A 15,952-nucleotide genomic window follows, 5' to 3' on the forward strand; every position below is an offset into this window, starting at 1 on the left:
CTGTATATAAATGCAAATATTTCTTAAATATATACATGAATGAGTGTGTATTCAAATATACATAATAAGGGTGTGAACCTACTCTGGTCTCACAATTTGGTTCGATTACCATGTCATCGATTTGGTTCAATTCGATATCACGGTGCATCACAATGCATTGACGATGCACTGCATCCTCATGTATACAATTTTGTCAGTCAGTTATATGAACTGAACCTTTAATTTTACCTGCTCAAAGAAAACATACTTCTTGAATGTATCAAACAAAACTCAAGTCTGGGCACAGAAGACAAAAGGAGCGTTTAGAACAAATACACAATATACTAAAAGCCACTTCAGGGAGGTGGTCTGGGCCGCTTTCCAGATGAAACTGAACAGGTCTAAATGCATCTGGTTGTTGAAACCACATATGTAAATTTTACTCCTCCCAACAATGCTAAAAAATAAACGTGTGAGTGTTATGGGCTATGACATGTTATAGCCAGATATGACAGCGCTATGGAGCACGCATCGCCACAGACGAGCAACGTTATCCCTTCATCAAGCCAATCATTGCACAAACTACCGCGAATTAAACCGAAATTAAGTCACAGGTGCTCAACATGAAAATCTTCATTAAAAGTAGACAAACTGAATGATGTTACCAGTGCTGTTGCCGTGCTCGCTCCTATTGCGGTCTTTGATTTTGAAATTAGCTGATGATCAATAAAATGCAGCTCATATCTGTTGTTTTCGCTGACGTGAACATTAAATCTACATATAATGCGGGAAATGAAGATCGGATTTATATCCGTTTTGCGGAGATACATTTATGTGCCCAAGTGTAAATAAAATCATGTTAATAAATCAGATCCAGGTCGTGATTACCAGGTTGTTCATAAAAGTCGGAATGTGTCCAGATGTTGGCTTATAAATTAGTTGGACCATTTTAATTACTCGCATCTCGCCTCCCTCTTCCATTGTATGCTACCGTAACAAAGCACGTACGCGACAATGTCAGAAAAGAATCAGTACATTATAATCGGTTATGGTCTATTACTGAACCGATACCAAATCGTCCTCGTCTGCATCGCGATGCATCGTAGAAACGATTAATTTCGACACCCCTAATATATAATATACGTATGTGTGTGTGTAATGTGGTTAATTACGTAAACACAAACTTTTATTTTGGATTTGATTAATCACGATTAATCGATTTGACAGCACTAATTGTTTGTTTATTATATTAATTATTATTATTCAACAGAAATTATTATTATAGATTTCCCTAGTGTAAATCAAATTGTGATAATTATAAATGTAAGCTTATATCATTAATATTAGTATAATATAATAATAATTATAATACATCTATATAGTATCATAATAATATTAATAATGTGCATTTAATATTAATGTAATATAATATTTGGTTTATTGTGTATTGGTTGCATTAATTTAATATCATCTATGACCATTTATCATGTGCATTAAAGTTATATGAAACATATTCATAACATGAAATTCAGGCTATTGTATGGGTTTTTTTTGTTGTTTTTTGGGGGTTTTGTGAATTTGCCGTACACACCTGACAGACTCTAATGTGTGTGTTTAAACCTTTTAAACCTGCACCCTATGTGTTTCCACCTACATCTAGGTTGGCAGTGTTGTTATTTACCACTCTTTTTAACCAACGTTTCTCCCAGTGGGAATTGTGTGCGTTTCAATTACAGTCACTTGATGTTCTGTGCAAAGGCCTGTTGGGAGAGAATAAGTATCGACACAGACCATGTCCAGCATTAACCTCCATATTCAGGCTCCTTTGGGAGATGTTCGCTCAGCCAAACCCATGTAACATCCACTCTTGTTAAAATACAAATGTAGGCTCTGAGTCACGGCGTGCCACATACAATCTCATCTGTTTTCCTGACTGTCTCTCACTCTGAATGACTAGAGCTACTTTGTAATGTTTGAAACGAAGCCAAAGTTTCTGTCAAGACTGCTAATACGCAGTATAAAAGCTGTGTACTGTATATCTGACAATATTAGACAGCCTTTCAACCGCTTTAATTTCTGCAGTGACAGGGTAATACATTTGACATTGAGAATAGCACTGATACACCACATAAAGGGAGCCATTGTGTATGTTTGAGGCCTCTCATACATTAGCATAGATCATTTATCATGCACTCAGAGGTTTTCCGTTTTCCTGGGTCAGGGACCACAAGGAGAGCTGTTTAATGTTTCGTAAGTAATAGTTGCTACCACAGGATTTTTACTGGTGATGATCAGTGTATCTTTCTCTCTTTCTAAATTCTGTCATCATTTACTCTCATGTCATCCCAAACCTGTATGACTTTTTCTTCTGTAGAGCACAAAACAGGTTGTGTGTGTTTCAATATAATTGAAAGTCAGTTGAGTCCAGTGTTGTTGTTGAAAAAAGACAAAAATCTTCAAAATATCTTCTTATTTGTTCCTAACACAGGTTTGAAGTGACACAATTTAAATTCTTGGAACTATCCCATTTATGTACACTGAACAAAATTATAAACGCAACACTTTTGTTTTTGCCCCCATTTTTAAGACTTTGTCTATGTACACAAAAGGCCTATTTCCCTCAAATGTTGTACACAAATCTGTCTAAATCTGTGTTAGTGAGCACTTCTCCTTTGCCGAGAGAATCCATCCATCTCACAGGTGTGGCATATCAAGATGCTGATTAGACAGCATGATTATTGCACAGGTGTGCCTAGGGCTGGCCACAATAAAAGGCCACTCTAAAATGTGCAGTTTTTTGGGGGGGCGGGGTCCGAAAACCATATTTGGCTGGAACTCACTGTCGTATACGCCGATCCAGAGCATCCCAAACATGCTCAATGGGTGACATGTCCGGTGAATATGCTGGCCATGCATGAACTGGGATGTTTTCAGCTTCCAGAAATTGTGTACAGATCCTTGCAACATGGGGCCTTGCATTATCATGCTGCAACATGAGGTGATGGTCGTGGATGAATGGCACAACAATGGGCCTCAGGATCTCGTCACGGTTTCTCTGTGCATTCAAAATGCCATCAATAAAATGCACCTGTGTTCGCTGTCCATAACATACACCTGCCCACACCATAACGCCACCACCACCATGGGCCACTCGATCTCTAATGTTGACATCAGCAAACTGCTCACCCACACAACGCCATACACGCTGTCTGCCATCTGCCCTGTACAGTGAAAACCGGGATTCATCCATGAAGAGAACACCTCTCCAAAGTGCCAGACACCATCGAATGTGAGAATTTGCCCAGTCAGGTCGGTTACGATGACGAACTGCAGTCAGGTCGAGACCCCGATGAGGACGACGAGCATGCAGATGAGCTTCCCTGAGACGGTTTCTGACAGTTTGTGCAGAAATTCTTTGGTTATGCAAACCGATTTTGCAGCAGCTGTCCGGGTGGCTGGTCTCAGACGATCTTGGAGGTGAAGATGCTGATTGTGGAGGTCTTGGGCTGGTGTGGTTACACGTGGTCTGCGGTTGTGAGGCCGGTTGGATGTACTGCCAAATTCTCTGAAACGTCTTTGGAGACGGCTTATGGTAGAGAAATGAACATTCAATTAATGGGCAGGGATTCCTGCAGTCAGCATGCCAATTGCACGCTCCCTAAAAACTTGCGACATCTGTGGCCTTGTGCTTTGTGAGAAAAATGCACATTTTAGAGTGGCCTTTTATTGTGGCCAGCCCTAGGCACAGCTGTGCAATAATCATGCGTCTAATCAGCATCTTGATATGCCACACCTGTGAGATGGATGGATTATCTCGGCAAAGGAGAAGTGCTCACTAACACAGATTTAGACAGATTTGTGAACAATATTTGAGTTTATTTTGTGTACATAGACATTGTTCAGTGTATTTGTACTCATTTTCTTCTTGCCCTAAAAATTTTTGTTAAAAACCAATACATAAAAGACACCAAACTTATTAGGATGCACTGTAAAAAATGATATGATCACTAAGTTATGACAGCAAATGTTTTTACATTGCTTTAACTAATCAAAATAAGTTAAGCAGTTTTCAGCTTATTTTTTAAGTTATACATGATTCAGCTATTTTCAGTTTAAGTTGAAATGACTTAAACATTCAAGTTGATTGTACTTAAAAATAAGGAAGCAGCTTTTTTACAGAATAATAAGCAAATGTACATGTTTGCTTCTGAACCATAATGAATAGTGTCCTTCATAGTATTAATTAAAAAGATCTCATTAAACAAATATTTAAAATATTAAATATTTAAAATATCTGACAGCCTGTGGCTCACACCTCTGAACACGTGTAAACACATTTTCAAATAGGTGCTATGTTTATATATATTTATATTAATTAGACCACATATTTGAGGTCAAAACAACTACAATCTCACCTAAAATACTCATAACACATTCCTGAAACCCAACAACAGTAATATTTGTACAATTTTAGTGGGTTTGCTCCTCCGTCATTGACGCTCGCTGTGTGAAATGCTGCCAGCACTCACTGTAAAGTGATAAGTTGACAACTTAAACAAAAAAAAGAATTGTCAAGTTCACATAACTTAATTTTTTCAACTATGCATGAAGTTTATTTCTTCATAAATGTAAGGCAACTGATTTAAAGTTAAGTCAAATGATCTTTTTTTTTACAGTGTATAGATCTGTTAGAATCAAGCGGAGTGATGCATATGTGAAACGTTTCGATGTGATATCAGTCGAATATCGCACGTCTGGAAAAGGCTCTAAGCCAATTAGATTCGAGATCCAGAACTGGATACGGTACGGGATCAGGCAGCTGTTGAAAGTCACACCGAGAATTTATTGATTGAATTTATTGTGTCCGTTCCTGTTTCTGCAATCAATGAAGGTTATTGTCATCAAAAGAATCACAATAATTGCAGCGGTATCTTGGTGTGATCTTTTCACCGTAAATAACACAAAAGAAAGGCAGGTCTGCCTGACTCATGCCGGCTCAGCTCAAATCTGGACCATTACCCAGAGATTCAACACATTCAGCATTGCTAAGAGACTATGGAACAGAGCCAGTGGGTTTTATGAGGACACGTCTCGCAAAGTGTTGTCAGGGCAATCCCGCTCGCGATAAGTACTCGTATCGTCCATTTTCTCACCGCGTGATTGGAATTTCATATTTCCGTCCTTCACATACAAATGGAAATATTGCACGTCCAAACGCATTCGCATCTCGCTGCTCATAACGTCGAGCCAGGAGTCACCCAGCCTGCAAATTGCCCATGGAAAATTCTTGTTTGCTTGACTATTATGCATGCCACATCCTATTCAGACCTTTGTGTTGGCCGTATCCCCTGCATGCACAATTTCAGCCACGGGACTATGACATTTCCAAAACCCGTCTGTGATCGGTCATGGCGCGCACAATCCCTGAAATATTTTCATCAGGCCATGCGTCTCCCAGCATCTACATTCAGAGACATTATCCTGTCCTTGATGTTTTATCATTAGTCGGGAAGTGTTTGGGCTCCTACTGAGATCTTTTGATGGAGCACAGACAATAAAGTGATGGAGACAGCCAGCCAATTTTGCCTGCTGCGACTGTTCCCCAGCAAGGCGCCTGAGTAGCAGTGCAAAAAAGTGGAATGATAGTCACATCGCACAGCCACAGTACAATAGCTCGGACGCATTTGCCAGCGGCCCATTATTCCGCTGATTGTGCGAAGGCTGTATCCAATATGACTGTGTGTTTATTAATAAATGATTCTCGTAATGTAATTTTCTCTTCCTCCCATTTCCATACTCGCCGCATGATGGGAAATCTGTCTGAAAGATTTGAATCATGTCGAGGGCTTCTTGTAGGGTGCTTTGGTTCAAGCCGCACATAGATCTTTCTTTTCAGATGCAAACTTTAGAGCTGACCGTCCGTGCTGTCACTTTGCAAGGAATAAAATCTCATCCGTTTGTTTGGGCCGTGTAAGTAAATATCTGGTACATCTACATCAGTTGCCGCAGCAATGATGTAAGCGTCAACAGGATGCCGCAAGACTTTCTCATACAACATCTGAGAGCAGCTGTCAGGGGGGAAAGAGAGGATGCAAAACTGGAAATGTTGCCTCTGCTCACGTCCATCACGGCATCTCAGCGAGGCGCATTCATGCAAATACAGCATCCAAAACAGCTGATTTATTTGGAAACAGCTGCACTTTGTGTGACGTACACGTGTCTCGAATGACGAAAAATGACGGTCGAATGCATTCCAAAAAAAACACCACCTCAGATTTTAATCGGATTGGATGTGGTTTGGATCACTTTGTAAACATCGGATTTCGTGTGGGTTGTTTTTCACTGTCCTGTCTACAAACAAAACAACTAAACGGATTTGAGTCAGATATGCCAAAACATCGGATTTTTGCTGCCTGTCTGAACAAAGCCTTTGGCAAAGTGTGTTTTGTTTAATCACACGGCTTGTGTCGGCCGGTGTCATGCCCATTCAAAAGCAGGTTTTTATACAGTACCATTGCTTGGACGTCTAATTCTATATTACTTAAGCCATCATATTTTATTGTTACAGGAAATAAGCCTATCATTTTAATTCAAGTCATTTTCTTTACATTTTTTCTTACATTACGTTTGATCAAATAGCTAGTCAATTTGCCTTTAGCTATTTCAATAACAGTGTTTTGTAGGACAATGCCCCACTGTCAAGACATACGTTTTCATGTAAAAGCAAAATGACAGGCCATTTTCGTTTCAATCAAGGACATTTACGAGCTATTGTCTGTCTTTACACCCGCATATTATTTGGATATTCTTTGGTGGTGATGTTATATACTTATTTAAATGCATTTCAAGTATGATCATGGGTTGCACAACCTGAACATGTTCGATCATGTGCCAGATATTACAGTTGCTAACGGATAGTTTAAAACATTCATTTTGACAGGTTTCAATCCTGTTAATTTTCTCTATAGGGGAATTTATTTTTATAGCAAATGTTTTGTGTCTTGTGTCAGTAAGATTTTTATGCATTAAAGGCACAGTATGTAATTTTCACCTACTAGAGGTCCCCTATTCAAAACAAAGGCATCGCTTGATGACGCCTTGATTTCGTGGAATCATGGGAGTTGTTGTCTTCACCTCTACAGCCAATGGAAAAGAATCCGACGGGACTCGGGCAAAAATCATATTCATGGATGAGCTAATGTATTAAATATTTATTAGATTTACTGTAGTATGAAGCAGGGTGGGGCTAAAAGCCGTTGGAGCGGAACGAGGCCGCTGGAGCGATTGATAATGAGAGACAAGCGCGACACACGGCTCGAGAGCAGTGGAGCTTTTATTATGCCACAGACGACGCTTCCGCTTCTTCCGCTCATGCGTATGTGGGGTAACACAGCGCTGTTTTATCGTATTACATACATTTGAGTGTGTTGAAAGTTATGCTATAATGCTTCTCTCGGTGGCTACTATGAGACACTTGTTGCACACTGTGGGAAGATAGATCGAAATTAGCCATGGTAAAACATGGTACTCGTGACAAGTCAAGAAAACCAGATTTAAACAATAAGTCTAACTGTGTTGAACGATATAACAATGATTCGTTTTCTGTCACTTAATGTATCCAAAAAGTTGCTCACCTGTCCAATAAAACACACAAAATGTTTCTATGATTTCTTCAAAATAAAACCGGAAATCGAGTGGGCATGATGTCATTGATAGGCGACATGCCTTCTGGTTAAAATTGCTTATTTCTCAGTATTTAAACATTCAAACATTTGGGATAATGTAAGTACACAAGTGAAAGACTGTGAAAACTTGCATAACTCCATATTGTCTGGCGAAAGACAGTAACTCTCTGAGAGGACACTTTTTGATTCCGACGTCCCACTGAGTGAATCAACTGAGAATGGCCTTCATTTGCATGTATTTACCTTGCCCCAAATATCCCCCATCTTACTCCACTTCCAGTTGAGAGATCACTTAGAATTAAGGATGGGCGTATCGATATGAAGTATCGATACTGATGTGAGCATCGAAAAGTATCGATACTCAAACAAAAATATCGATACTAAGGTGTTTTTTTGTATTTTATTTAAAAAGATTTTTTATTGCATACAATACAAATAGCCTATGTTACCGAATAGTTGTGTAGTATAGGACTATTTTCCTGCTAATGTGAACCATGATCTGAACGCACGCAAATGCTGCAAGACAGAACCAGTCAATCACAGAGAGAGCGTTCGCTCACTGATGACACTGTATATAAACAGAGCTGCGTTTCCCAAAACTATCATAAGAAACCATTGATGCTTTTGGACAAAAAAAACATTTGTTTGAGTTATTTCACAATAAACAAATAGAAATTGTAGCCTACAAAGTGCAATTACACTCTTTACATTTAATGTTAAAAGCTGATATTGATCATGTTCTCTTCTGTAACTAATGTAAATATAAATCATGTCAGAATAAAAAGGTTGCATTTTATATTATATCATTTTATTATGCAACATCCTGTCACTGGCAGTCCCTGTGAAAATGGACCATGGTTTGTTTTTTACTACAGTGACCTTAGCTCAACTATTTGTAGATTTCCATGGTTACCACTACAAGTAAACATATTTTAACCATGTGCAAACAAAAATATGATCTAATAAGTTGCAAGTAACGGCAGTTTCAGCAGAAGGCTAGCTATTGTACTAGTGCTGGTCCACGGAGCTGTGATGCGTTTAGATGATGACATGTAAAATACTGCTCAGCCTCACAAAAACCAACCACATTCTTTAAGGAAATATAATTGTAACGTACTGAAATAGACAGTAATTGCATTTAGACATGTTCAGACACACATTCATTTAATTTAATTATAAAATATATATATTTGATTTTGACAGGGCCAGCAGAGAAGGCCCTGATGGCCCTGACAGCCCACCACTGCTAGTTAATTAATATTACTCAGTACTTATATATATAATTACACTGTTACAATAACACCTTAAAATACAGCGCAACCTTCATTTTAATTCAATTACATCATGCATAATAGGATTGTAGTTTATTCCCTCATAAAGGCCAGACAGTCTTGTACCTTTCCATTTTTGTCTAATCTTCAAATACATTTTTGTTTCAAAATTAGTTTCAAGTCTGTAATGTTGTGATCAATCTCGAAGCTGGCTGGTTTGGTTCTCGTCTTTGAACTCTTTGATGAAGATTTAAAAAAAGAAATCCCCAATGGAAAAAAAAAAATGAACAAAAATATTTCCGGAACTAAGATGGCTTAACAAGTGGGCAGGCACTGTTGCGCTCTATTGCATTTCTCTGCTTTAGAAACATTCCCACAGCCAAAGGATGCTAATAAGGCTTAGAAGTGAGGAAAATGGGAGACAATAAAGTTTTAAATTGCCCCTTCTAGGATTTGGAAAAAACAAGAAATTGTTCATTAAATTGAGCAGATCACAAGACCTGATAAAAGAACAGCATATCACACAAATCTTTCAATCAAAATGACAGATATTAATCTGTTTGCCACAGCTTACATAGATGGAAAACAAGACAAAAATACAGATTAGGTAAAGATTTTTGTCCATGAAATGTCCAATTGAGATTCAATGACCAAAAAGTCAGGTGTAAAGTGGGTCTTGGTAAAGAGATGTTTCTCTTTCTTTCAGATATCTCTATCATACTAACATGCAATCTTTCCATGAATTCTTTTGTGACTTCTCTCCTTCATTTAATACCTCTTATGTGTGTTTTCATTTTCTCCATCTAGATGTTCTCACCACAACCCCCCCACCCACCACTACCACCATCAACGCTTTCCAAGGTACAGTATCCCATCTGAGCTGCAGGGTTCTCACTCCATCTCACCCTTTTTTACATTTTTCCTGTGTCCTGCTGTGCGTGTGCATTCACGTGTATGTGTGTGTGTGAGAGACGAAGTACACTGCTGATGCATGTTACTGTCCGTGAGCTAAAAAAGACAGCGGGAAGAGGGTAAAGTGCAGGGGCTCGTGCGGAGGCGGGCGGGCCGCCCTAATAAGATCGAGACGCAGATAGTGGACTCGGTGGCCTTGCGGTGCCTCACCGTCATTTGTCACTTGTCAGGTTGTGCTTGTCAAATCCTTTTCTGTCACTTGCCTGATCTTTCACCGTAGAGATTCATTTTGGAGTAAAAATCATATCAGGATCTTGGCATGTCCGTGCCACAGATTACGATTACAAATATCCTCGACCTTCCACAAGAATGAAATCAACACATCCTTGAAATGCTCTGATGGGACATATTGACAGTGATTTATTGTGCTTCTTAAATGTTGTTGTCAGTTGTCATTATCAATTTTTCAATAGTGGTTTTATTCTGATCTTGATGAGGTTTTCTTGAGCGCTTAAACACACTTGAACCAATCCAGGTTTATTAACAAGTAAAGGAAAGCTCAGGACTAGGAGAAATCCCAGCAAATCAATCAAAAGCAGGTACATTCTTAACTCTTTCCCCGGCATTGACGAAATTTTCCGGCTTTCCGTGTTTTCACTGTTATACGCTAGGGGGCGCTAGTACACATCTTCTGAAAGAGTTACTGAATCTCCTGATCAAAACAGACAAAGAAGACGCAGAAACGAGCGATATCATGTCATATAATGCGATCATCAACATTAAACCGCATATAAATCGAAACTGCCTAATGTTATTGAATGAAATGTCGACCCAGGACGAGCTACAGGACTGTGCAAACATTAAGGTGTTGATGGACTTGATCTACTCCATCTATCAACGTTCTGAATTGGATCCGGATGTAGTCTTTGACAAAAACATTATTTTCTCTAGCCTTGAAATCTAGACGCACCCTAGCGGCAGCAAATCTAATTTGCAGACAGGGTAGTCTAGCAACTCTCTGTTGGCGTGCGAACTGGAAAAACCAAACTCTGGTCAAGCCAATCACATCGTGTATAGAGTCGGTGGGCGGGTTTAACATAATGATGGCAGAGTTGTCGCGGTTTCGCGTGCTACTTGTAAACAAAGAAGCTGGCGAACAGCGGCCTTTTGAATCGGCTTTGGCCGCGACTCTGGAAGGCGTGGAGTTAAGCTTCTCTTTGAGAAAAGAACAAAGAGCGGCACTGAAGTCTTAAGAAAGGAAGATGTGTTAGTGCAGTTTAATCTTTCAACTAGCTCCGCTTCACCTTCTTCGTTGCTCTGGTTGGTTGTAGCGCTATCCTATTGCGTACAGAGGGAATTTGAAAGACAACCGTTTATCCCGCCCCTCGGTTTGAGCCCTACCAATGGTGAGTTCCAAGACATGTGGGTCTGGCTTGTAGGGCTAGATTTTCTCAGCTTTTTGCTCAAAATTGCCTATAAGTGTTGAAAAAAAAAAAATGCATGAAGCTAGAATAATTTGAACAATAGTTTTTTGAATTATAGTTTTTTTAGTTTGTTTAAAAGCAGAGGGTCTGTTATTTCTTTTGACATATTGCATGTTCAGATATTCATACAACTACATTTTCTGAGGGCCATGGATTTGTGAAAATGGTCAAAAACACTTAGCCTAACGTCGTCATACTCAGATTCTAGTCAGAACAATTTGATTGGTCCGAACAGCTCTGGTTCGAGTATAGTTGCTCCACAACGAATCAAGTCCAGACCGAACTTCCCGACCTCAAATGTTGTGGGCGGGGCTAAGTTCGGCTGGCATCCAGGCTAAAAAACTAAAAGAAAAAGATTTCTATTTCAAATAAACACTGTCATTTTGAACCTTCTATGCATAATCCTGAAAAAAAAAATAATCACAATTTTCACAGAAATATTAGCGGCACAACGGTTTTCAACATCGATGATAATAAGAAATGTTTCTTGAGCAGCAAATCAGAATGATTTGTGAAGGATCATGTGACACTAAAGTGTAATGCTGCTGAAAATTCAACTTTGCATCACAGGAAAAAAAATAATTTGAAAATATATTCAAATAGAAAACATGTATTTAAAATTGTAACAACATTACTATTTTTACTGTATTTTTGATACATATCTTAATATACAACAGATATTTATCATGTTTTTTTAATTTCATGTCAGATGTCATTATCAATTTTCCAATAGCTGTTTTATTCTGATCTTAATGAGGTTGTCTCGAGCACTTTAAAATACTTTATGAACAAATCCATGTTTATTAACATGCAAAGGAAAGACCGGGACTAGGAATCCCAGCAAATAAATCAATGGCAGGTAATTGGTGCTATATAGAAATGTAATGCATTTTTGATGAGCTAGCAAAGAGTGAGAAAGGATAGGGTGCACACTCTACTATCAAAAAAATCAATTAAGCCATAAAGTCTTGCCGAAACGCTCAGTAGCTTTAGGGGGTGACATTTAGAGATGATTGCCATTTATAACACAAAATAAATGGCTAAATGGAAGCACCGATAGTGGCACCTTTAAAACAGATGCCGCACTTTCTCCTCTTTCGTAAAATCGTCATGCACGGCGAGTAGAAGCCGGATGGTGTCAGCCTTTCAGAGGAATCATCTACACTCAGGACTTTTCTGTGATCATCAGGCTGAACTAAGTCATGTCTGGTGTTCTCTCGGAAGAGCCGTTCTCTTGTGTTTCTTCCCGGGCCTAACTTCTCCGCATGCAGAGTAAGCATGTAAGAAGTTTATTGGTGTAACCGTCTTAACCTCGGATTACCATTCAAGCAGAACTTGCTTTCAAGCAGACATGACGGGTAATCCACTGACGTTGAGGAGAACTCGAGGGACCTGCTAGCCATCTGAAACAGTCACAGCGTTTTATCTGATATGCAGTCTGGTCTTGACAGAACGTGACCCTGGGTCCTGCGCGTTTATCTGTGGGCATGAGGGGTCAGGTCAGGGGAATTGGAGCTGCCGTGGATCAGCGATTAATATTGATAGGTGCGTGTAAGTGCCAAGCTGGTTTATGTGCAAGGGCAAAAAAGTGGATATATGGATGCATATGGAACAACCCCTCACAGCATTATGTTATCAGTATTGCATATGTTTGATTGTTTTATCAACATTGCATTTACACTGCATAAATGCAGCATATGCTTACTTTTGGGGCCTTTTGTAGCTTTTATTTTTATACAGTAGAGACCGGAAAGTGATGGAATAGCCTGATCTCATTAACATCTGTGTTTATACTAACTTTTCGCATGTTTGGATATACAATAAAGAGATATTGGCTGCATCTTGAACATAAGTATTTACATATGCACTACGTTGGAAATATAACAGATCTTTACTAAGCTTTTATATTGTGCTTATATTCAGGGGTGGACAGTAGTGAAGCATTTTTACTTTCTACTCAAGTACATTTTTCAAGTGTCTGTACTTTATCAGTTTTTTTCTTTAGAAAACTTCAACTTCGCTACATTCCAAAGCATAATGTCATATTTTTTACTGCACTACATTTCATAAATAAAAGCTTTTTTTTACCTTTAATTAGGGGTATAACAATATACCGTTAATCGATACATCGCAATATAAAAATGCGACGAAATGTATCGTTGATGTAAACGATATGATTCGCAATTAGAGTTGTTTTATCCAAGGCTTAACTTGCTGTATTTATAAGGTATAATTCACCCACAAATGTAAACTGTCATTATGTACTCGCCCTCATGTCGTTTTGTTTAACTTCCAAACACAAATGAAGATTCTTTATAAAACCTGAGAGATTTCTGTCCCTTCATTTAAAGTCCATTCCTCTCAAATTTAAGAGATCCAATAAATGTCATAAAGACATCGTAAAAATAACTAATCGAGTGGTCTAATCCAAATCCAAGTCTTCTGAAGAGACACCATGGCTTTATATGATGAACAGATTTACCACGACGCGCATACTGTAGTAAACGCGGACGTACAAATTATTGCAAAATTTTTTGGATGAGCTAAACATTTACAGTTTGAGAATAGTCATGTTGACACGCGTTCTTAGAACTGTGACTGATTGCATTGATCATCTGAAACGCATGCGCTACCGGAATGACACTCCTTATAGTAAAAAAGCAAACATTTAAATCACCAGATCACATTTGGTTTTAGTAGTGTGATTATTCAAAGCATTTTAGATGGTTTATTCTTATATGTAGCCTAAAGCGTGAGGGGGGAAAAATTTGAAATACGGAGTTTCAGTGACATTACTACATTAAACGACTATATATAATGTTAAATATAATTTATAATGATGCAATGGGGGAATATTTGTGGATCCTGATAATAATACAATAATAATAATAATAATAATAATAATAATATTATTTTAAGAATAAAAAAAAAGTAAAAGAATTTTTTTTTATTTTGACTTAAAATATCTCTGCTTAAATAAATATATTTGTATAGTTAAACTACCGTTCAAAGGTGTTTTTAATTGTATTTTTTTCAGCAAGGAGACATTGAATTAATCAAAAGTGACATTTATAATGTTAACGATTTCTATTTCAAATGAATGCTGTTCCTTTTAACTTATATTTTAACTATCTTGAGAAAACTTTTATTATGGTTTCCACAAAGAAATTATGCAGCACAGCGGTTTTCAACAATGTTAATAATCAGAAATTTTCTTGAGCAGCAAATCAGCATATTAGAATGATTTCTGAAGGATCATGTGACACTGGAGACTGGAGTAATGATGCTGAAAATTCAGCTTTGCATCACAGGGAAAAAAAAACAATTTTTAAATATATTACACTAGAAAACATCACAATCACAAATTGTAACAATATCGATATCACAATATCAAAATAATGTTTAATCACATAAATTCAGCCTTGGCATTGAAGATAAGAGACTTATTTCAACAACAAAAGAAAATGTTTTTTTAAATGTTATTGACCCCAAACTTTTGAATGGTAAAAAGTTAGCATTTTAATTATTTTTAAGTTCCCAACCTCACCCATAACCCAAACTACTTATTAACAAATATGAAAATGTAGATACAGTGAAAATATTTTGGTACAATATTCTTTCATATAATATATAAAGTATAAAGTAGTAAAGTACATAGATTTGGAATATATTAATGCACAAATAAAATGGAGTGCCTTTATGATCATTTTATGCTGTGGTGTAACTATATATTTAGTAATATAAATATAATATAAAACGGTGGTAAATTGCCCAAAAATAACCATCAGGTTCACTTGTTTCAGCCACACTTGTTCATGACATCACACTGTAAAAAAAGTACAATAAACTTGGATGTTTAAATAATTTCAACCTAAATTACATTCAACTGACTTTAAAAAATGAGTTGAATCTTGTAAAACTTATTTTGATGAGTTAAAGCAATGTAAAAACATATGTTGTCATAACTTATTGATCATATAATTTGTTTACAGTGCACTTTTTGTGGGAGGGGCTCTCAAGATTTGTAATGCACCACTGAGCAGGCCTGCAAGTTCAGTCTGTGAGTATGAGGGGTCAGCTCAGCATTATTTGATTCCGAGGGGATTGGATCTGCCATTGGATCCGTGATTAATATTGATAGGTGCAAGTGAGTGCCAAGCTGGTTTCCGTGAAAGGGCAAAAAGCGTATCATCCAACTGGATATATGGATGCCCTGCTGGGTATTGATAAAATATATAAACCAATGCAGACAGCTGAGCTCTAGGTTAGGTGCACCGCAGGGCGGGTCTATATTTTATAAGTGTGTCAAGTTAGAGGTGTTTTTTTCTTCTTCTTCTTCCAGAAAATGCTAGATGTGAATGCACATACACATCAGTATCTGTAGATGTTTTTCTCCTCTCGTTATCCATTATCGCCACCTCAAACTTCCCTGTCCTAGAAATCTCCTCCATGAATCTCCCAAACAATCCAATTAAGGCCGCAACATGGAGACAGGCAGCCGGACGGATCCGATTGTTGACTCAGTCACTTTTAGCAGCTTTGTTTTTTTGCGGTGGGACGTTTAAAGGTTACCAGATTTGCTTTAAAACCCTTTGAACAGACAAAAGATGATGTGTCATTG

At 37.9% G+C, this 15,952-nt stretch overlaps 1 protein-coding gene across 2 annotated transcripts in view; it reads left to right on the plus strand.

Annotated features, from left to right (window-relative positions):
• Positions 1-15,952, plus strand: part of cadm1b (cell adhesion molecule 1b) — a 295,177-nt gene that overhangs the window by 234,012 nt on the left and 45,213 nt on the right. The window contains exon 8 of one of the 2 annotated variants that reach the window (XM_079822635.1): positions 9,743-9,796. The exons of the other annotated variant lie outside the window; for it this stretch is intronic. Coding sequence (XP_079678761.1) covers positions 9,743-9,796 — 54 coding nt within the window. The remainder of the gene's footprint in view (positions 1-9,742; positions 9,797-15,952) is intronic. 2 annotated transcript variants of the gene reach the window in all.

This window comes from Gobio gobio (genome assembly GCF_949357685.1).
Source record: "Gobio gobio genome assembly, chromosome: 8".
Classification (NCBI taxonomy): Eukaryota; Metazoa; Chordata; class Actinopteri; order Cypriniformes; family Gobionidae; genus Gobio; species Gobio gobio.